The 22,393-nt window shown below is 33.7% G+C and overlaps 2 protein-coding genes across 2 annotated transcripts; one reads left to right on the forward strand and one right to left on the reverse strand.

The window, feature by feature from the left end:
• Positions 1-3,383: 3,383 nt before the first annotated feature.
• Positions 3,384-5,013, reverse strand: LOC104088090 (pathogenesis-related protein STH-2-like). Its single transcript, XM_009592712.4, has 2 exons — positions 4,719-5,013; positions 3,384-3,962 (listed from the first exon to the last, which is right to left on the reverse strand). Exons 1-2 carry the CDS (start codon positions 4,900-4,902, stop codon positions 3,664-3,666), a joined length of 483 nt encoding a protein of 160 aa, XP_009591007.1. The 5' UTR covers positions 4,903-5,013; the 3' UTR covers positions 3,384-3,663.
• Positions 5,014-7,591: 2,578 nt separating this feature from the next.
• LOC104088092 (pathogenesis-related protein STH-2-like) lies at positions 7,592-9,703 on the forward strand. Its single transcript, XM_009592713.4, has 2 exons — positions 7,592-7,969; positions 9,189-9,703. Exons 1-2 carry the CDS (start codon positions 7,786-7,788, stop codon positions 9,485-9,487), a joined length of 483 nt encoding a protein of 160 aa, XP_009591008.1. The 5' UTR covers positions 7,592-7,785; the 3' UTR covers positions 9,488-9,703.
• Positions 9,704-22,393: the final 12,690 nt, after the last annotated feature.

A 22,393-nucleotide genomic window follows, 5' to 3' on the forward strand; every position in this document is an offset into this window, starting at 1 on the left:
TAGGTTAACAATTATTATAAAACTTATCATTTCATGATGAATTTGCATAGATCCAAACACAGTATTTATGATATTGAGAATTTATATAGCGAATTGGGATTGAGGCATAGTTGTATAACAAAGCATCATTGAGTAGGGACTGTCAAGTCAAGAATACTAAAACTTGGAAAGCTACATTATTAGAAGCTCCAATAACGAAGAGGTACATTGTTAAAAGCTCCTCCCGGCCATGACAATTGACAAAATTAGAAAGAACACACACACAAAACAAAATACTGCACTGTAACAATAAAACTCAAGCCCTAGTGATGCGTTTTAGAGTAAAACATGCCTTAGTCTCTAGTGACGTGTTTTAAAGTTGTGGGGTCATAAACCCAAAGTGGACAATATAACTAGTGGGCTGAGCTGTTACATGTAACTCACTATCATGAATTGTTATGCATGTTCTAAGTTCTAACAATCATCTTATATTTCAAATTACAAAGACAAGATGCATTAAAGGATGCTTATTGTTCGCTCAAAGCTTAAAAGAACATGAGATTCAATCTATGAGTTCAATATGTAGTAGACGACTATACAATGGTGTATGTAGGATTTTGCATAAGCATTATCGGCTATTCAACTTAATTATAAGTGTGTTTTGCACTAGATTTGTGGTGATTTCAAGGCTTTATTTCCTGTCCTAAATTGATAATTTACTTTGTATTATTATCAAGCGTTGAAGGTCTATTTTATATATGAGGGTTTGCCGGGTTTTCTTCTTTAATTTGTGTGTAGCTTCTTTTCCAGTGATGGGCGTCCTCGATGCTCTGGAGACCTTGGGCGGCAGAGAAACTCAGCCGAAACCCTAATTTTAGTTACACAATGGCTAGCAGGGATGTCGACGGTCTCCTACTTGCTAGCTTTAGGGCGCTTCTATATGAGTAGATAGACTACGTTTTGTTTTCAGAAATTATATTTTGGTGTTTTCTCTCAATGAAATTTGAAAAAGGTAAAGGGTAGGGAACCTTTTTTTTTTGTTTCCCATCTGGTGTTCGATATCTGCATTGAAGTCCAACCAAATTCGAATTCGTGCTAAGAAGTCTCACAATCAGAGACGGATGCACATATATCGAAACGGTGTCACGCAACACCGCTTCGTCAAATTTTTTATTAAATATATGTATTAATACTGTGAGCAAACAGATAAGTAGGAAAAAAAGGACACAACCTGACATAAATTGTCTCTTGGCGCATTGGTTATGTGGTTGATTTTGCTCTAAGATAAAACTTGTGATGAAGTAGAATTTAATTCAGGATTTTTTCTAACTCAACAAAACCAATAGACTAAAGCTATTTCTTGTCTAGAAGTATGATAATTAAAGTTATTATTACATTTCTTCTATAAATTTCGATACCGCTTACAAAAATTCTTGCGTACGCCCCTGCCCACAATACTCCCTAACAAATGTGATTTCATACTTAGGGTTCGAACTCGAAACATCCAGTTAAGGAGGGAGGAATACTATATCACTCTAACACGTTTTATTGATGGGGTAGTGACAGTTAAAGAGCACAAACATATAGATTGACAAAATAATCTCCTTTCTGTCAAAACTTTTAACGGATAATTCAAAACGACGAAAGAAAAAGCAAAACAAAAGAGTATGCCACCTCTGTTAATTGAGGCGTTCACTGTCCTCAAAAGTCAAAATTGCCCGGTCAAATAAAGAAGAAATAAACGAAAAATTAGGCTACCTACTTTGCTGAAAGTTTATGCCACGTCTGACACTGACAAAAACTACTTACTAAGGCTTATTTTGACCAGGGAACAAATTATCTCAAAAATAATTAGATGAAATTATAATATAGAGATTAAATAATAACCGATATATTATGTCTTTCGTTTCAATTTGTGCAATAACTTCTTTTTTTTTTTGCCAATCCCAAAAAGAATGATATCTTAATGTATTTAGTAATAATTAAACTTGAAAATGTTCATTTTTTACTTTAATGAGATAATTTATAGCACACGAATATTCTTGGTTTATTTTAGACTATAAGTTTCAATTTTTTTTTCTTTATTAAACTCCTTGTCAGTCAAACACCGTCACATAAATTGGGACGGAGAAAGTAATTCTATAGTAAATGTTCACTGACTAAAAATTGGTATGTGGAATATAATATAAAACATGCATTTGATTTAAATTAGATAAGTAGGAATAAACTTTTATTTTAATTTTAACTTATCATTCTTAAAAACCTTGGAGATGAAAAGTATTATTTTATTATTTTATCCCAAAATTATTATCTTACATAGAATACATTATCAAAATAATACCATAATTGTGATATAAACAACCTCAAAATTATTAATCTCTGAATAACAAATTGTACCAACTACCAAACATAGAATAAGCTAATCCCGCAATATATCTTGGGATTATAATTCCTTATTCCACCAACCAATTGACCCCTACGTCCTTTAGCAACTGTTAAACTGATCTAAAAAGACTAAAATTGCTCTCTAGTCTGTTCCATCTTTACTAAGCTCTTGTTTTTAGTATTTTCCAGTATTTTTCTTCAAACTCGAGACCTATTTCAAAATAATGTTGAACTTTTATAACGTCAAAGTAAGTAAGGTTCGTTGATATGTCAATAAAATAAGTCAACAAATGTAACTTATCCTATAACGATCGAACAAGGAATGATGTCATGGAGCCCAGCCAAAAGAAAAATAACTCCTACTGGTACATAATTAAAATTGACAATTGATCGTGCTTTTTGGACTAAGTAAACGTTTGGACATAAAAAATATGAGATTCGAAAAAAGTAGTGAATCCCCTAAAATTATCAAGTAATGACGTACTTAGTGGTGCCAAAATGGTTAAGAAAAAACAGTTATCCACTAAAAAGTGAGTTGGATAATGAACTTTTTAAAAACGGGTCAAATATGAATAAAAATCATATTATTCATTTAGAAAATGGATAACCAATAGATAACTAATGAATTCGGGTCAAATATGGAGGGAGACTAGGAATTCTCCCAAAAGTGATCAAATTCAAGGAGTCATAGATAATATGGATATCCATATTATCCGCCGGTTAACCCCTTTTTTATCCGTATTAAATATGGGCCGAGTCGGATAATTTATCCGTTTTTGCATTATCCGTTTTCGACCCGACCCATATCAGACCCGCCCGTTTGCCACCACTTGACGTGGTGGAGACTTTCTCAAGCAATGTTTTTATAACTGTTTCTTTCCTTTTAATTTGACTTTATCTTTGTGAGCTTGCTCACATGTTGATAGCCAAAATAAAACTAAACAACTCAGGAATCTTAACAGTACATATATTATTTTTGTTCTATCTCATTTTCACTGAGAATTGCACTTCTTCAAAAATTTCAGAAATCATGCCTTGAGCATCATATATATATATTGAACAAGAATTATAGTTTCAGTACAAGCATTTGAAAAGTACAGTACAAACTTGCGATATTCTTTATTTAAAGTTCTTTCCATTACATATTTGGAAAGAGCACACACTCAAAACACTATGATGGTAAAAACTCAAGTATTTCAAACCAAAAAAACTCTAAAATGAGTTTCATAAAACTCCATAATCATAAGCTGATATCTCATAGAATTAGCCGAGCTGGACGCAAACTGACTCAGACACCATTTAGGCATAGACGGTAGAATTGGCAAGAAGGTAGTCTTCAACAACCTTGAAAAGTTCCATGGCTTTCTCTTTGCCTTCATTATGTTCTTCTTCCTTAAAAACATAATCACCTTTTGTGTGGTACTCAGTTGATGTCTTGCAAATACAACCTCCATTTGCAGAGGTTTCGAATTTAACATCATAGGTAATGGATTCCAATTTGTCTCCTAGAACATCTCCTTCGATTAGTGAGTATTTGGTTACCAAGTTCTTGTCGTCAATCACATGAAGCTTGTGCTTCAAATACTTTATTGGACCACCTGTCATTTTAAAAATAAAGCAGACTTATTTTCTTGACAAATCTAAGAACAAGTTTTTGCAAATAATAATAATAATAATAAATTGTTTAATTATACGTTGTTCTTTGATATTTTCTGCTGTCTTTTAAAGAGGATTTAAGTTATACAAACTGATAGCATACGAATTTTTTATATTATTGTGTAATTTAATATATATTATAATTTAATAATCTAATTGTGTAAATATGTGTTAGTGCTTATTCCAAAAAAAAGTTTCGACCAAGTAAAATTTTCTAAAAGAGAGAGAGAACTTCCCAAAAGAACTTAACCAAACAAGTCAAACTAGTGTGAATTTCCTATCATTCGCCATTCAAAAATATAGATAATGCGAATTTTTGTCGGAAAAAATCTTTTTAGCTCTCGTCCTTCTTCTTCTTCTTCTTCTTCTTTTTTCTTTTTAATGTTTAACAATTTAACTTCCTTTATTTAGTTAACAATTTATCTATTTAATTATTGGAATAAGGCAACTATTCTAATTTACAATTGTCCTTTACTTGTAGAACCATGTTAGACGTGAAAATGCACCAACACTCACACCCCTTGAGTGTTGCAGCGAAATGATGTGATAGAACTTATATTATAACATAGTATTAAAATTGATTCCATAAAAAAATTAATTTTTATAGTGAATGGTTGCTATATAACGATAATGTTATAGAGAAGTCTGACTATATATATATATATATATATATATATATATATATATATAAAACTCACCTTCCACAAAGTTCATCTTCTTGATGCTACCAACACCACCATCACCTTCGACAATCTCAATGTTCTTAACAACTTGTGGCATCAATTTTGGGATAAGGTTATCTGCATCAAGAACCAAAGCTTTGAATAATCTAGTTGGGGCAACTGTGGTTGATGCCTCATGAGTATAGGTTGTGACACCCATAATGTTAATTAATTTGCACTGAAAAGTGAAAGCAAAAACAAAGAGGATAATTAAGATGAATTTGGAATAAGAAGTGAATAGAATGGTTTTTGATGTGTGGAATTTAATGAAGTTCTAGATGGTATTTATAGGAGAGAAAAAAAAGAAGAGTGATCGAGTGTTTGGACTATTAGTCAATCAGCAACCTTAGCTTTATCTTAATTTCAACATTCAAATCAGTCCATTCTTGACATTTGTATCCATTTTTCTAGATGTTATTTTCCTATGTCCTCTTTAAAATTAATGTGTTAGTTGTACCGTAGGAGAACTTCATGACAAATGGCCTAACAATGAGGCTTTTGCTGATACATTAATTAAATTTGATTTTTATTGCTGTGAGCGCATAAGGGGAAGCACTCCTTGCTATAATGAGTTTGTCCTTACTTCATGACATATGGCCTAACAATGAGGCTTTTGCTGACACATTAAAGCATCTTTTTATTTAATCATCTAATATATATACATTCAAAATTTACTTACTCTGATTAAAATTTTCTGAACCGATTAATTTAAATTTTTGTTTAAGTGCGTCCATAAGAGGGAAACACTCCTTGCTATAAGGAGATTGTTCGTTCCTATAATTTAAACCTAAAACCTAAAACCTCTATTAAGAGCAGAGGAAATCCATTCAACGCACCTTGTGGTGACACATTTTATGACGTTGCTGCAAGCTTCCTTATTCAAGTTATATCGCACGCAGAGTACATAAAATTACCGTCAAAGTCACGTAGATTTACTTTTTTATATTTTGATTTTCTTTAATGGAAATTTCCGTCATTGCTAATGACGTAGCCATATAGCGTGAAGGGTGTTCAACACCGAAAAATTATACTATGCACTATATAAAAAATTATTATGTGTATATATATAAAAATTATTTTTTTTATATATTTATTAAAGTTTGAACATCCTCGTAAAAGTCCTGACTTCACCATTGCCACCATTGCCACCACCACTGTCGATTATGTGTGTTTTCCTTTCAATTGTAATTCTTAAAGTTAAATTATTATCTTGTTAGTGTAAACACGAGTGCCAGTAAACACTTTTTCAATTTTAATTTTCTTTTTTCTTCTTATTTAGTTGGTTGTCCTTTGGTAATTGGGTGGGTGGGTGGGAGGATAAGGATATGGTTTCAACGACTTTCCGCATTTCATATCTTCTGTTTTTGATTATACTCCCTTTCACTTTTACTTGGCACGTTTTGACTTTTCACGCCTATTAAGAAATAATAAATAAAGTACATAATTTATCATGATACCCACATTAATTGATGCATATTTTATTGGATTTGAGAAAATGATTTGAAATGAGTAATAAATACTGTAGGTATAACAGGAAAAAAAAAATTGTCTTCTCTTGATATGCGTAAAGTGACAAATAAAAATAAAAATTTATTTTTAGTATATCTGCCAAGTAAAAGTGAACTGAGGGAGTATATAAGTTAGACCCTTATGGGGCCATATATAGTTTGGCTTTACTTAGTCAAGATTTCATAAGACGGTGTTTGGCTGAGTCAAGATGTCGAAGTCTTGACTACGAGTGCAAGACAAACGTCGTATTTTCTGTAAATCTATTAATGTGTCAACATCTTGACTAAGCCAAACAATGTATGAAATCTTAGACTAATTAGCTAAAGCAAATTGGTAATGTGAAAGAATTTTGTATGCATTTATGAGTCATGTCTCACTTTCCCTACTAGTAACATTATTATTACTAAAGATAGATATGGACTCAGGATTTGAGAGTGGAGGGGCCTTGCCTTTTAGCAAAAGCTGGAGTGAAAATCGAACCAAGCAAAACATCAAAAGTAAGTTGTGTCTCCCGAATCTCGACCAATGTAACTGCCTAAACTTTGAATCTTAGAGTGTCAATCAAAACATACATATATTATTTAAGATATATACATATATGCAAATATTTTTTCTGAAGTTACCGGAGTACGGCTACACCTCTACTTTAAGGGTAGGTCCGCCTCTGACTAAAGATCATGTTCGATAACATAGAATATTATTAGAATAAGATAAACTAAGAGCAGGACCATGTTATTTTATGTTGATAAGTTAGAAATTTACGACATTATTTTTTGTTAAAAAGTGTTGCAACTATATATATAAAAGATTATGCCTTGTAACTAGGGATTATAAATTAGTGTTGTATTATCTTAAATGTTACCATTTTCTATCTTATCAATAATTATCATAAATGACGCTCTATTTTACCTAACCAAGCGCAAATTATATTTTCTTTTATTAGGTTCGTTTTGTATATTAGAGATAGAGTGAGTGAAGCGCGCGCGAAAGGGATAGATGTGTGAGTGGTGAAAGACTACATACTAGCAATATTGTCCAAAGGAATCTTAATAAATAAGAGATAATTAATTTCATTATCTTTTGGTATAATGCGCCAATGATATCCTATGGTACATTACGCAAAAATCATTAAGGTAGATAAAGGAAATTAATCACACTAAACATATACCTTAACCGTTGAGCTAATTAAGTTAAAATGTAAAACGAGAACTTGGTAGGTTTGAAACAGATAACATACACTCACGTGTCAGCAAGCCTTATTGTTAGACCATTTAGCATAAAGAGAATGTACAGATCAAGAACATCTAGAAAATGGATACAAATGTCTAAAATGGAGTACTTTGAATGTTGAAATTGAGATAAAGGGATTGTTGATTAAAACACTGAACAATCACTCCTTTTCTCCTATAAATACCATCAAAGTTTTCATTATCATACAGCTCAAAACATTCTCAAGCAACTTATAAGTTTTTCCATATATATTCATATCTTTATCCTTTTTTGGTTAATTAAATATCTCTAAGGCAAAAACATTATGGGTGTCACTACCTATAACCAAGAGGTCACAACACTAGTTGCCCCAACTAGGTTATTCAAAGCTTTGGTTCTTGATTCTGAAAACCTTGTCCCAAAATTGATGCCACAAGTTGTTAAGAACATTGAGATTGTAGTGGGTGATGGTGATGCAGGAAGCATCAAGAAGATGAACTTTGTTGAAGGTAATTTTAATATGATCTTATATTTGTCTGCTACAGATTGAACATCATAGATTGATCTTATGTTCTTGATTTTAACTTCTATACACTGATAGAATAATGATAATTGAAGGCACAATCTGAATGTGAACTTTTAAATTATCCAATATAGAGGAGATAATTAATTAAAAGAAATGGCAGAGGTGAGTGCTAAAGAGATTTCTATTTCATAAAAGTGCATCATCCAAGATATAGGAGTTATTTTGTCACGATCCAAGCCCATGACACGTATTATCCGCTTTAGGTCTAGACCTACGCGAATTTGTCTTTCAGGCTATGGCACATAGAGCCCCAAAAGTACGTGTATCATATGAACTTGTGTCATGCCTTATAAAGCTCTTCATTTTTCTCTCCTATACTAATGTGGATTCGTCTAAGGTGACATGTTGTCACGACCCAAAATCTCACATGTCGTGATGACGCCTATTTCGATACTAGACAAGCCAATAACCTCAATAAATCCCAAATTCTTTTAAGTTTGAAAACATAATAATTATATTTTTACAGAAAATCCCACAATATCTGGTACAAACTCCCAAAACCCGGTGTCACTGAGTACATGAGCATTTAAATGATAATAAAGTCTGACTGATAAAATACTATCTGAAAGTATAGAACAATACAATAACTGAAAGAATGAGAGTCAAGGTCAGCAGACTCCTATACCAATGTGGATTCGTCTAAGGTGACATGTGTACCATTTTTTCAAAATCTTGCTAGCCTAGAAGCCTATCGCTTGAGCCGCTCTCATTGGTCAGTCATCCATCATCGTGCGTCACATTCAACCACGGCCCCTTGGGACTTAGGATCCTCGTTGAGATTTGCCCCACTATCGTACTGAGGGAGCGTCGGGCTCTAATACTATATTTGTCACGACCCAAGCTCACGACACATACTGTTCGCTTTGGGCCTAGGACCGCACATATTTGTCTTCAAGCTACACCACATCGATCGAGCCTCAAAAGTGCATGTATCATATGAACTTGTATCATGCCTTAAAGTTCTTCACTGTCCTCTTCAATTCCGATGTGGAATTCGCCTAAGGTGAGATGGGCAATCCTTATTTAAAAGTTTGTCAGTCTAAAAGTATATATGTCTGTATCACGGGCGTCATATATTTAATTTAAATGTGGATTTTTAAATTACCAAGGGATCAATAATTGCCTTATTTTGAAAATGGCAGGTTCTCCTATCAAGTACTTGAAGCACAAGATCCATGTTATTGATGACAAGAACTTGGTAACCAAGTATTCACTGATCGAAGGAGATGTTTTAGGTGATAAACTGGAGTTCGTTACCTATGATATCAAATTCGAAGCTTCAGGAAATGGAGGATGTATTTGCAAGACTTCAACTGAGTACCACACTAAGGGTGATTATGTGTTTAAAGAAGAAGAACACAATGAGGGCAAAAAGCAAGCCATGGAACTTTTCAAGACTGTTGAAGATTACCTCCTCGCAAATCCTTCCGTCTATGTTTGAATGATAAAATAGAATTCAGTCCGCACGTGAGAGATGACGACGTGTTGAGATATAATAAAATTAAATAACTATAAATGTGTGCAATTTAAAGTTTAAGCTTTAGATGATCAGTTGTACTCTAAGTGATTATGGAGTTGTATCAAACTCTTCTAAGAGTTCCTAAGGGCTTGAATTTTCATTGTTAAAATGTTTTGTTGAGTGTGTGTTCCTTCCAATTACTATATGTCATTGGAAAGAACTTTCAATAATGAATATCCCAAAAAATCTACTTATCAATTATCAAATGCTTGTAGCAAACCACTAAAGTCTTGTACTGTTGTACAATATATATATATATATATATATATATATATATATATATATAGCTCGCGCGCGCGTATGTGTGCTTTTGATGTCAGTTTTCCAGGTATAATAATTACAAAATTCTTTCCAGGTATAATTATTACAAAATTTTAGGACGTGCAATTCTCATGACAATTTGCAGTTCTATTTTATATGTCAGTTTATTTTTATTTTTATTTTTATTTTTTACTTTGTTAAAAAATAATATCAGCTTTCCATATTTGAATCACTTTATTTTTACCTTAATATCATACTTTTATAGCCACAACAATGATTTGACATATTTAATAGCTTAATCGATCTCTTGCCTGGATGGATCCAATGTTGCTGAGGTCTCTAGCAATGTTAGTTGATTGGGTATATATTGTCATGATCTTAATTTACTGAAATCAAATTCATTTTTTTTTTAAATTTACTTTATTTATTTCAACTAATTTGTGATAATTATTCCTTCTTCCAAAGGGAAAAGGTATTCCGGTTTATTTGATTTTTTAAAAAAATATTTTTATTTTGGCTGTTTTCTAATTAGGGCAGGATTAACCAACCCTCTACTTTATCAAATTCCTAATCAAAGTTGGTCTAGGATTTGGTTCTAGTTTATTTATTTATAAAATACTAGGTTGAGACCAATTCCTAGGTTTCCAAATCTCAAGTACTCTTTGAATATGGAGGCTGTTGTTTTATATTACCACAATCCCTCCTCAGATGCAAACCTCACAATTCGACAAATAATATCACCAATCAATACTGATAGTAGTAATATTATTTCTCCTTCTTCTTTACCCCTTTTAAACCTTCACTTTCAACTTCGTACTTATGAAAAAGATTGGTATAGACCAGTACCCCATGATCATCAATATCCTGCACAATTCCAAGGATAAAGAACTCTTATTTTACTTCGCGATCTCGAACTCCCACCTTTTTTTATACATGTCATATGACATGTTCTACCGTGCCATGCAAGGAAATCTCGAGAATTGGGGTGAGGAGTTTGATCGAAATTATCGTGACAAAATCATTTATGATAGTCATAGTCCGTAAACTTATTGATGATGAGCCTAATAAGCGTCGCCAAAATATGAAGGTGTTCGTTGGTATAAGTTTAACCGTTAATCATTTTCTTGATAGGAGGATTTCATTAGAAGAAACATTGTCGTCGACAGAGAGAATAATGAAGATTTATGAAGATGAACGTACGAGTGATGACTGTGTGATTTGTCTTGAACAACTTGGGAAGGAGAGGAAGATTTTGTGCATGCCTTGTTCACATATGTTTCATAAAGTTTGCATTACAAAATGGTTCGAGAAGAAACTTCATTGTCCTATTTGCCGTTGTGAGATATCAACCGATGAATTTAGATTTCTAGCTAGCTAGCCTCGTGTTTCTTTTTCTTTATTTTTGTTTTTCAAATTCAAAATATAAAATGATGAAAGAAGTATTAATTGGGGTTTTCTTTTCTTTTTATTTTTCTGAAGATATGTTGGATTGTCTTTATTTGAGACTACACCATGTAAAATAGTTGATGTGATTAAGAAAGCTGAGTTGAATAGAGGCTCCCAAATATATATGAAGGTAAGGCCTAGTCCCCTTCTCGTATTTGAAGTACAAAAAAAAAAAAGGAAGCTGAGTTGAATAGAGAAACACTTTGAAAAAGTTGAGAATTCCAAGCTCATTTGAATTAATTGATTTTTTTTTTACATTTGATATTTTGGTACGAGTTCATTATTTATGTTACCAAATTACAAGCGCTTCTATTTGATGTAAATATCTTATTATGCTAAAATTACACTGGAATTAAGTGTTTTTTTTTTTGCGAAAAAGATCAAAATCTACATTTTTACAGCGTAGTAATTTATTTATGAGTTTCTTTTTCTCATAGTTATTAATAGAGTAATAAGAAAGTAATTTGTTTTTGAGTTTTTATCCACAGCTAATAGGGTAAAAAAAATTAAAACTCCTCGTTATCTAAACATTAGCAAATTCCCACCTGCCTCCCATAAATTAATATAACCCTTTGGAAAATATTTGAATTCATATTCATTTTCTCTTTTGTTTAATTCGGTAATTTGTTCTTATAGATATTTGGATCTGGCCATGGCTATAGAGGAGGATTGTGTCACTGAAAAAATTAACCGTCTGATTTTGGCTTTTCTTTTGTTGACATTTGTTTAAGAGTGATGATACACGAATCTCGCTAATTATTCTCATGCTGATTAGTTCCGGTTGATGAGAAAAATAAATGAGGGTGAAGAATTGTCGAGGTTAGATTATTTAATTTGATTTAGTGGAAAAGGTTTTTTTTTTTTTGGTATAACCAACTGGTAACCGGTAGTCCGCTACTCATTGATCTGTTAGTGGGGAAGGGCAAGGATGATGAGAAACTAAAATGATTTTTGTATAACAAAAGAAAGAAAATAATTTTTGGGTAATAAACACAAAGTTGAATGACTTTTACGTAGCAAAAAAAGTGACTTTTGGGTAATGAATACAAAGTTAGATGATTACCCATAAAAATCTACTCATTTTATTATTTTTCTGTGAATTATGCCCACCCACATTGAGATAGGCAGTAAGATTAGAATATTGAATGTCTTATTCCTTACTCATCCTACTAACTTATAACTTTGAAAATTGAAATCATTCATTAGGATTTTAACATACAAGGAAAGTTTTCTTTCTAAAGTTAAAATTTAATCCTTCTTTTGTTAGGAACAGAAATTCAGTTATTTTCTCCTAACAGTATGGTCACGATTTCTATAATAAAATCTGAAATTTTTGGGATGAATCTTCCCTAAGCATTTATATTTGGGATGAATCTTCCCTAAGCAATTATATTTGGGATGGATCTTCCCTAAGCATTTATATTTGGAGATGGATCTTCCCGGGGCATGGAGTTGCCCTAGATATTCATATTTGGGATGGATCTTCCCTGGGCTGGATTTACCCTATACAGTACTAAGTGACTGACTGTCAATTGCTATTTATATTTGAGGGATGGATGTTCCCTAGGCTGGATCTGCCCCACACAGTACTGAGAGTATTGTATCACATACAGCATGTACATTGGCATGTAGATATAGAGATGTCGCAATCCTCATATCATTCAGATTTGGTCTATTTTAATTGTATTGAGATTAACTGTTGAACTTGAAAGAATGCCTACATTTATATATTGTTATTTCTATGATTGGATTGTACATTTTGAGCTCGTCATTACTTTCAGCCCAAAGGTTAGTCTTGTTATTTATTGAGTACATTGGGTCGGTTGTACTCATACTACACTCTGCACTTCGTGTGCAAATCCAGGTGCTTCCGGATACAGCGACTGCTAGATTTTTTAGATTTATCTGTCGGAGACTATCAGAGGTAGCTGCCTTGGCGTCCGCAGACCTTGACTCTCTTTCCTTTCAGTTATTAGAGGAGGAAGAAAGGAAATTAAATATTCAGCAATAATGGTCTTTTCTTCATCTAAATATTTCAAATGCAATGTTATATTTGTTTTAGTTGGTTTGTTTAAATCGAATACTTCGTTTGTTCTCTTTAGTTAGCATCTTTGATGTTTTCTTATTTTAAATTATTTGTTTCATTTGCAATCTGTTTTGAATGCCTAAGATATGGATTTCACCTATTTTTTCAATAAATATGATTTATTTATATAAGTTTTGGTTTAATGAATAAAAATGAGTTATTGGGTGAGTTTAGATGGAACCCGTTTTTGTAATGCTAATATGGGTTTCTTAAGACTAATGAGTCAGAGAATGATTTTTGTTAAGTCAATATAGGACGTGAGTTGATTATTGAATATCGTTGGGTTTGAGCCTTGGGGTTTGTACCAATATTGTAGGGGCTGAAGTTTTAGCACGTAAAGAAGCTTTGGGCCACAATAATTTCTGTCAAGGCCCAATTTAATAAGAACAAAAGCTAACTCATTTTCTTTAATTGTTCCATAACTTCATGACCTCACAACAAATCTCAAAGTTGTTTAGGAAAATAACTTTTGGATATCTTTAGATGCTTTAGGCGTGAACTAATAAATAATCGTCATAATTATGGGTACGGTTCCCGTGGCATAACTGTGATATGCTAACCCTAATACAAGTGCGCGTTTACGCGACTTGACCAATCAACTTCGATAATAATAAATATGTTATTGATTGAGTAAACGTACGGGTGACATGATTCTTGACCCGCTAAATAAACTGAGTACATGTAAGTGTGACTTACTTCAAGATAATTTCCATAAATCTAATATCAAACAATAAAAGCGGACATAGGTAAAACATGAGAACCAATAAAATACAATTTATCCAAAAATAATATAAGCCAAATGTAGTCAATAAAGCGACCGTGCTAGAATCACAAGACTCGGGAAATGCCTTACACCTTCTCCCTGGTCAACAGAATTCTTTACCCGGACTTTATTTTCGCAGACCAATAATAATAGAGTCAAACCTTTCTTTGGCTAGGGATTCAAATAAAAGGTGACTTGGAACACCAAAAAAATCAATTCCAAGTAGCGACTCTGTAAATAAAATAATCCCTACTCAAGTTTGTCACTTTAATTGAAAAAATTCTTTAACCCGCAATAATCCATAATACATATCTTTTTGGGGTAAAAAGGGGTGTGACAACCCCTACCCCAAAGATTCCTCACTAACCTCACCCAAACCCTCTCTCCTTTCTAATCTACTGAGGGTGACGGAAAATCGCTCTGTCGTCATCTCCGCCGTCCTCCACCCGTTGACCACCGGCCGGAAATCGTCTCCGCCGGCTGGAGTCAACCAATCGACCCCAAACCGATACCAATTGATTCCTTTTCTCCTTCTCTGCACCATCCTACCAAGATCGGACCTCCATTTCTGCCCCATCGAAAACCTAACCCATGCGGCCCCTTTCCTTAACCATTGATGCGCGAATATATATATATATATCATAGATAGGTCTCAAAGAGATATATTCAATGATATAAGTAGTAGGGCATTTCGAAGTCATCTAAATCCGGTCAACGACGTTCTTATCAAAATATGTTGCTCTGTTAGTTGTTCTCTCATATGTTTTAGGTCAGTTAGGATTTAATAACAATTGATTCTGCATTGCATGATTATTAACAGTTATTGGCATGCCTAAAATAGTTCATTAGGTTTTAATTAATTTCTCTTAGTATGTTTTGTTGCTTCAATTTGAGTTTAGTATTTGTTAAGCTATGGTTATGATTTGGTTTAGGGGCTTGTCATGCCTAACATGCAAGCCCATTAATGTGAAGGTCCAGGAGAGCAGTCTTGGGTATGGGCCTGTTGGCCACAAGCCAGGCAGGGTCTTATGGTTAAAGGTAAATACATGGATCAGGGTAATTTAGGAATTAAACTTGAGGGAATATTTTTTGTAACTATTTAAGAAGGTTCTAGAAGATAAGGAAAGAGACTAATTAGCAGCAAGAGAAAAAAGCAGGTCGGGTGTAAGGGATTTGATACGTAAAAAATAGAATTTAAAGGAGAAAAAAGAAAAGAAATAAAAAAACAAGAACTGTGAAGTCAGTTATAAAATAGGGCACAACGAGAGTGGGTTGTCTAGTGGTGAGCATCTTCTACTTTCAATCAATATGTTGTGAGTTCGAGTCAATCCAAGATCAAGATGGGGAGCTCTTCCAACCATACATTCACACACGCATTTAGAAACACACATAAACAAGCTGAAAGCTCTGGAATTCAAAATTTCAGATCTAAAAAAATTCAAAAGCTCCAAAGTAAAAAAAAAAGGGGGCAAAAATAGCCTAATAGACACCTCTACTTATTCCGTTTTGACATCCAGATCCCATGCTCCATCAAGTTTCAACCAAAAACTTAATCTTGTACAAATTAATTTTTTCAAATCCTTCTGACCGTTGACTAAACTAATGTGGCATTTGTTTTGTTGAATTAGACAAAGTGCGTGATTACACGCTCCCAAAAGCAGGTGATTGAGTAATTTAGATTTAAAAAAATAAGAAAATAAAATGTAATGCCAAACAAATTTCTTTCCCCACCTTTTATTCTCCCTTGGACAATTCGATTCTCTCTCTCCACCATAACATCAAAAGCTGCTACAATTTTTTGATTCTCCGCCAATCAATTTACATTAGTCTCTTCTTCTCAGTTTTGTTTTCTTTCCGTGCTTGCCCATTTAATTTATCTCAGATTTGTTAAAAAAAAACTTTTTCAAACATCTTTTAACCATAGTTTCTTAACAAACAATTTTTTTTGGATCATAGGTCACAAGCTACGGAAGGAAACTAGAATCTCTATATATCAGAGTCTAATAAAAGAAATACAGAAGGTAAATGACATATGAGAGAATAGAGAGGGACTCTGAGGTATGCGGACGCGGCAGATGTACCTTGAAGTCTCCGTACAGCAGTAAGCACTCTTAGCTAATAGCAGGGCTAATAAGAAGCACCTGGATCTGCATACAAAACATGTGCAGAAGAGTAGCATGAGTACACAAATACGGTACCCAATAAGTGCCAAGCCTAACTTCAGTAGAGTAGTGACGAGGTCAGGTCCGGGATCAACTAGGATATAATAATAAGACAGATGATATAATAAAATGAAGTAAAACAGAAAATTTAATAGAAGGAATTCACAGAGAAATAACAACACAACACAATGTGATAACAACAGGGGCGCTCTCGAGATACCATCTCGTAGTCCCAAAAGTAAATACTCAACAAGGGATCTCCCGAGATACCGTTTCGTAGTCCCAAAAGTAAATATGCGAGGAGATCTCCCGAGGTACTGCTTTGTAATCTCAAAAGTAAATGTGCAGGGGGGATCTCCCGAGGTACCGCCTCATAGTCCCAAAAGTAAATATGCAGGGAGAATTCTCGAGGTACCGCCTCGAAGTCTCAAAAGTAAACACACAACTCAACCGATAAATACAACATTTAGCAGCAAGTACCCTACAATTATGACCGATAAAAATCAAGGAGAAACATGAATTCAACTAGGCATGCTGCACAAAGTACAAATAAGCAGATAAAGCACGTAGACATGTGATATTAGACTAAGCAGGATAACTACACATGCTAGTATAACTAATTTAAGATGAAAACATATTACTACTCAGTAAAAATCGGGTCTTACAATAAATAGCCCATGTACGCACTCCTGACCTCATGTACACGACGCTCACATATCACAACAGTACCAATCTTAAGGAAATTTTTTCCCACAAGGTTAGGCAAGCCACTTACCTCGAACCAAGCTCAATCAATCAATAAGAATGCCCTTTCCTCAATTATCCGACTCCGAATGGCCCAAATCTAGCCAAAAATAATTACATATCATAAATACAACTATAATAGACTAATCTAATTAATGAAATCAAGACTTTAACAAGAATTTCGCAAATCGTCCTAAAACGTCGACCTGGGCCCATGTCTCGGAATAGGGTAAAAGTCACAGAATATGAACACCCATTCACTCACGAGTTCACTCGTACCAAAATTATCCAAATTTGATATCAAAATCCCAATCAAAACTCAAAAACTTAGTCGAAGAACTTCTCCCATTTTTCCCAAATTTCTCAACTAAATTTATTAATTAAATAATGAAATCAACTATAGATTAGTGGAATATAACCATAAACGAGTTAAGAATCATTACCCCAAAGTTCTCTCTGAATAATTCTTGAATTATCGCCTCAATCCGAGCTCTCAAAGTCCCAAAAATTGAAAATGGGATAAAACCCTCGAACTTGGCCCTTTCCTACCCAGTGATTTTGCATCTGCGGGCTTCCAGTCGCACCTGCGACGCTGCACCTGCGAAAATTCCATCATAGGTGCGGACTTGACTTAAGTCCCCTGGGTCCGCATCTGTGAGAGGAGGGTCGCACCTGCGACCAAGGAGTCGCACCTGCGACCTGATCACTCCTGCGCACCTTCCCACCGCAGAAGCGAGGCCGCTTCTGCATAAATCTTTCCGCACCTGCGAACTCAGCCTGGGCTGCCCAAATCCACTTCTGCGATCCTCCATTCGCACATGCGTGTCCGCACCTGCGGCCAACCCCACCGCAGGTGCGATGACACCAGAAGTTGAAAAACTTCAGCAACTACACAAGTCCAAATTTCGATCCGTTAAGCATCCGAAACTCATCTGAGGCCCCCGGGACCTCAACCAAACATACCAACAAGTCATAAAATACCATACGAACTTAGTCGAGCCCTCAAATCACATCAAACAATGCTAAAAATATGAATCACCCTCCAATTCAAACTTAATAAACTTTGAAACTTCAAACTTCTACAACTGATGCCGAAACATATCAAATCACATCCGATTGACCTCAAATTTTGCACACAAGTCATAATTGACATTACGGACCTACTCCAACTTCAGGAATCAGAATTCGATCCCGATATCAAAAAGACCACTTCCGATCAAACTTCCCAAAAATTCGACTTTCGTCATTTCAAGCCTTAATCAGCTACAAACCTCCAATTCATATTTCGGACACGCTCCTAAGTCCAAAATCACCCAACGGAGCTAACAGAACCGACGAAACTCCATTTCGGAGTCGTCTTTACACAGTTTCAACTACGGTCAAAATCCTAAGACTACTTTTGTTTTAAGGACTAAGTGCCTCAAATCACTCCGAAACCACAACAAAACCTCCCGGCAAATCACATAAGGAGAAAAAGATACGTGGGAATTAGTAAATAGGGGATCGGGGTTAATACAATCAAAACGATCGGCTGAGTCGTTACACAACTAGACACTTGATCTTGTACAAATTAAAATTTTCAAACCCTTATGACCATTGACTAAACTGATGTGGCATTTTGTTTTTGCTGAATCAGACCAAGTGCGTGATTACACGCTCACAAAATCAAGTGATTGAGTAATTTAGATTATAAAATATTAAATAAATAATAAAATAAAACGTAATGCCAAACAAATTTCTTTCCCCTCCTTTTATTCCCCCCTGGCCCGTTCGATTCTCTATCTCCACCATAACATCAAAAGCTGCTATAATTTTTTGCTTTTCCGCCAATCAATGTACATTAGTCTCTTCTTCTCTATTTTGTTTTCTTTCCGTGCTTGCCCATTTAATTTACGGCAAATGGTCAAATATATCTTTGTACTTTTGAAAATGGTATAAGAATATACTATTGGGCTATATATTCCCTTCCCGTCATACTTTGAACAAATATACCCTTATTTTGGATGGAGTGTCATGTGTCAGCACCAGATAAAAACGACCCATTTCTTTTTTTATCCAATCCGTTTTAAAAAACCCACTACCCGACCCGTTTTAAAATTTAATTTTTTTAAAGCATATATTTTGTAAAAACTGATATTTTTTTTGTAAAAACTAAAAAAAAAAGGAATTTACAAAATATATATTTTTAAAATATTTTTAAAAAAAATACTTTAAAAACTGAAAAATATATATTCCGTAAAAACTGGAAAAAAAAGGAATTTGCAAAATATATATTTTTAAGTCTTTTTATTTTTTTAAAGTATTGTTTTTGAAAAAACTGAAAAAAAAATATTTTTTTATAAAACTGGAAAAAAAAGACTCTTCTAAAGCAGTAGACTACATATGCATTAGTTTTTAAAAAATAAAAATATTTTGCAAAATCTTTTTTTTTCTTCAGTTTTTACAAAAAAAATACTTTAAAAAACTAAAAATATATATTTTGCAAATTTCTTTTTTTCCCCAATTTTTACAGAATATATATTTTTTAGTTTTTAAATTATTTTTTAAAAAAAAATATTTTTTTTTCAGTTTTTACAAAAAAAATACTTTAAAAAAACTAAAAAGACTTAAAAATATATATTTTATAATTTTTTTTTTTCAGTTTTTACAAAAGAAATTCTAGTTTTTACAAAATATATGCTTTAAAAAAATTTGATTTTAAAAATGGGTCGGGTAGTGGTTTTTTAAAATGGATCGGATAAAAAAAAGAAATGGGTCGTTTTCATCTGGTGCTGACACGTGGCATTCCATCCAAAATAAGGGTATATTTGTTCCAAAGTATGACGGAAAGAGTATATATAGCCCAATAATATAACGAAAGGTATTATTAGACCATCTCCAAAAGTACATAGGTATATTTAGCCCTTTCTAGTTTAATTTATGTCAGATTTGTTAAAAAAATAAATTGAAACATCTATTAACCATGGTCATTTTAACCATAGTTTCTTAGCAAACAAATTTTTTTTAATAGCGTGTTCTTTCTCTCTTTCTGGGTGGGAGCAGGAGATGTTCATTTTAAGAAGTGGACATATTTGATATTTGTAGGATTGAGATTTGGTATTTGTGAAAGTTAGAATTTAGTAGGCACTTCACTAAAATTTGAACGAGAATCCCACATCAAACAACTCCATAGCAATTAATCATTTCCCCTTTTTGAAAATACAACACTAATAATACTGTCCGCTGTCACTATTTTCAGCAACCAAAACCAACTAGAACTCCAGCGAAAATGGGGATCTATGGTGAGAAAGAGAAAGGGAAAAGAAGGGCCGACATAGTGAATCTTTTCCAGCAAAGTCCCTCGAGATTTAAGGTGATCTCCTAGTGATGTTCGATATTCCGAGGATCTATGATGTTACTCGCTTGTCATGGCCATTGACTCGTTCGATGCCTGGATTTTAAGAGGGTGACGTGAAGGTAAAGAAGATAAGAGGTGAGGTAGAGGGACTAGCAAAGATGGTCGAGTGGACTTACAACAATGGAGAAAAATCATGACAAAAGAAGATAAAGTGGTTTTGGTTGTGTGTTTCCAGATTGAGGGCAAAAAGGTAGTGGTGTGTGGTGCTGGTAGGTGGAGGAGGAAGAGATTAAGTGGGGAAAACAGAGAAGAGGAAGGTTTGGGATACGTTTTTTTGTTGGAGAAAAAGGAGATGAATTTGAGATTTTTATAAAAAACAATATGTTATTAAAATAAATAATGATTAGGCATTAAATAATTTGATGTGGATCTGATATGTCATTCATGTCAGGGCTAGTGAGCAACAAGTTTTGATCGAGTACAAGTGCTTTGAAACTTTATAGAGTAAAACGACCGTGATGTCAAAATAAAACAAACAGAAGTGTCTATTAGCCTATTCTGTCTCAAAAAAAAAAAGAAGAAGGGATTTCAAAAGTGATTCTAAGTTATGTGGGGTTACTTCAGTAATTTCTGGGTTTTCAAGTTGATATGTCGATTTGAAACTGAAATTGTCTGTTGCTGAATTTACTACTAAGTAGCTGAGCTTTCATCTCCATCTCTAGACCTTTATTTGGTCATTTGTTGTGATTTTCTACTGTTAGGTATGTTGAAATTCCATCTGTAAATTTTCTTTGAATGTAGAAATGAAGAGTTGAATTGCTGATTTCATGACCATGTCTAATTTTGTGTACTTACTGTGCTTCATTACCAGATCTGTTTACATTTGTTCTTCTATTAAAACTGTTTGTTTAGGCTGAAAATCTAAACTGAAATTGTCTGTTACTTTGAGGATTTCATCTGTTGATCTACTGCTTAGTCGATTGATAATTAGTTGTATTCAAATTATTATATTAAATTGAAATTATTTGTCACTTGATCGGGGATTTGGTTTGGTGTTGTCCAGTTAAGTAATTATGGCTTAAAAGGCATTTGTTAAGCTGAAGGTGGTCAGTCTTTGAGTTTGATCACCGGTTGAACAAATTTATTGACTGAAAATTTCAGGCAATGGTGAAGTGATTGATAGTCTTGCATTTCTACAAGCAGTAAGGACAAATTTGGAAACTAAAAACACGCGTAGTTTTAGAATTTCTAGCATTTGAGATTGTATTTGTTAAGAATAGTCATCATGATGTATTGAGTTTAAATTGAAGCAAGTTTAAATTTCGTATCTGTTATCATGATTAAGTTTGTAGTGTTATGAACTATTACATATCTAATTTTGAAACTTGTAGTACCTATATTCACCTGTACAATTTGATTTACATATCATTGGGCCAAGCAATAAGCTAGTCCATTTAAAGGCCCATAATGTGGCCTGACTGTTCAGAAGGTTTAAAAGACGATTTAGGTTTCAATCCAAAGCCCATTTGCGTCCACAAGTGACTCGGTAAAAATTGCACGGGCCACCCTATTTGGTCGCCCCCATTTAACATATACCTATATTTTTAAAATTCTTTAACCTATACCCTAATTTTGACAACTTCAGACGCCTCCTCTTCTTCCTCCTGACCTATGCGCTCCTTTCTTCCTCCTCTTCTTTTCCTCTTCTTCTTTTCTCTCTCAAACACATGAGACTTTGTATAAGTATTATTCATTGGATCTATAAAGTTTTTATTAAATCTTATCAACTACCATATTCTATATTGAATAACGAGTAAATAAAACTCCACAAGCTGGTTAAAGTAGGTATGATTTGTGTCTTTCCCTAATCCATCCTTCTTAAACATACAACAACAACTGATTATTACATGTCCTCTCTTCCAAGTTACCTGCCACAAGAATGGCACATGCATGTGAAATTTATTATACACAATAGTTGCTCTCGCGATCTCTTGAAATTAGCTTACCCCTTGCTTTATGATATCATCCG

This window comes from Nicotiana tomentosiformis, chromosome 9 (assembly GCF_000390325.3).
Source record: "Nicotiana tomentosiformis chromosome 9, ASM39032v3, whole genome shotgun sequence".
NCBI lineage: Eukaryota > Viridiplantae > Streptophyta > Magnoliopsida > Solanales > Solanaceae > Nicotiana > Nicotiana tomentosiformis.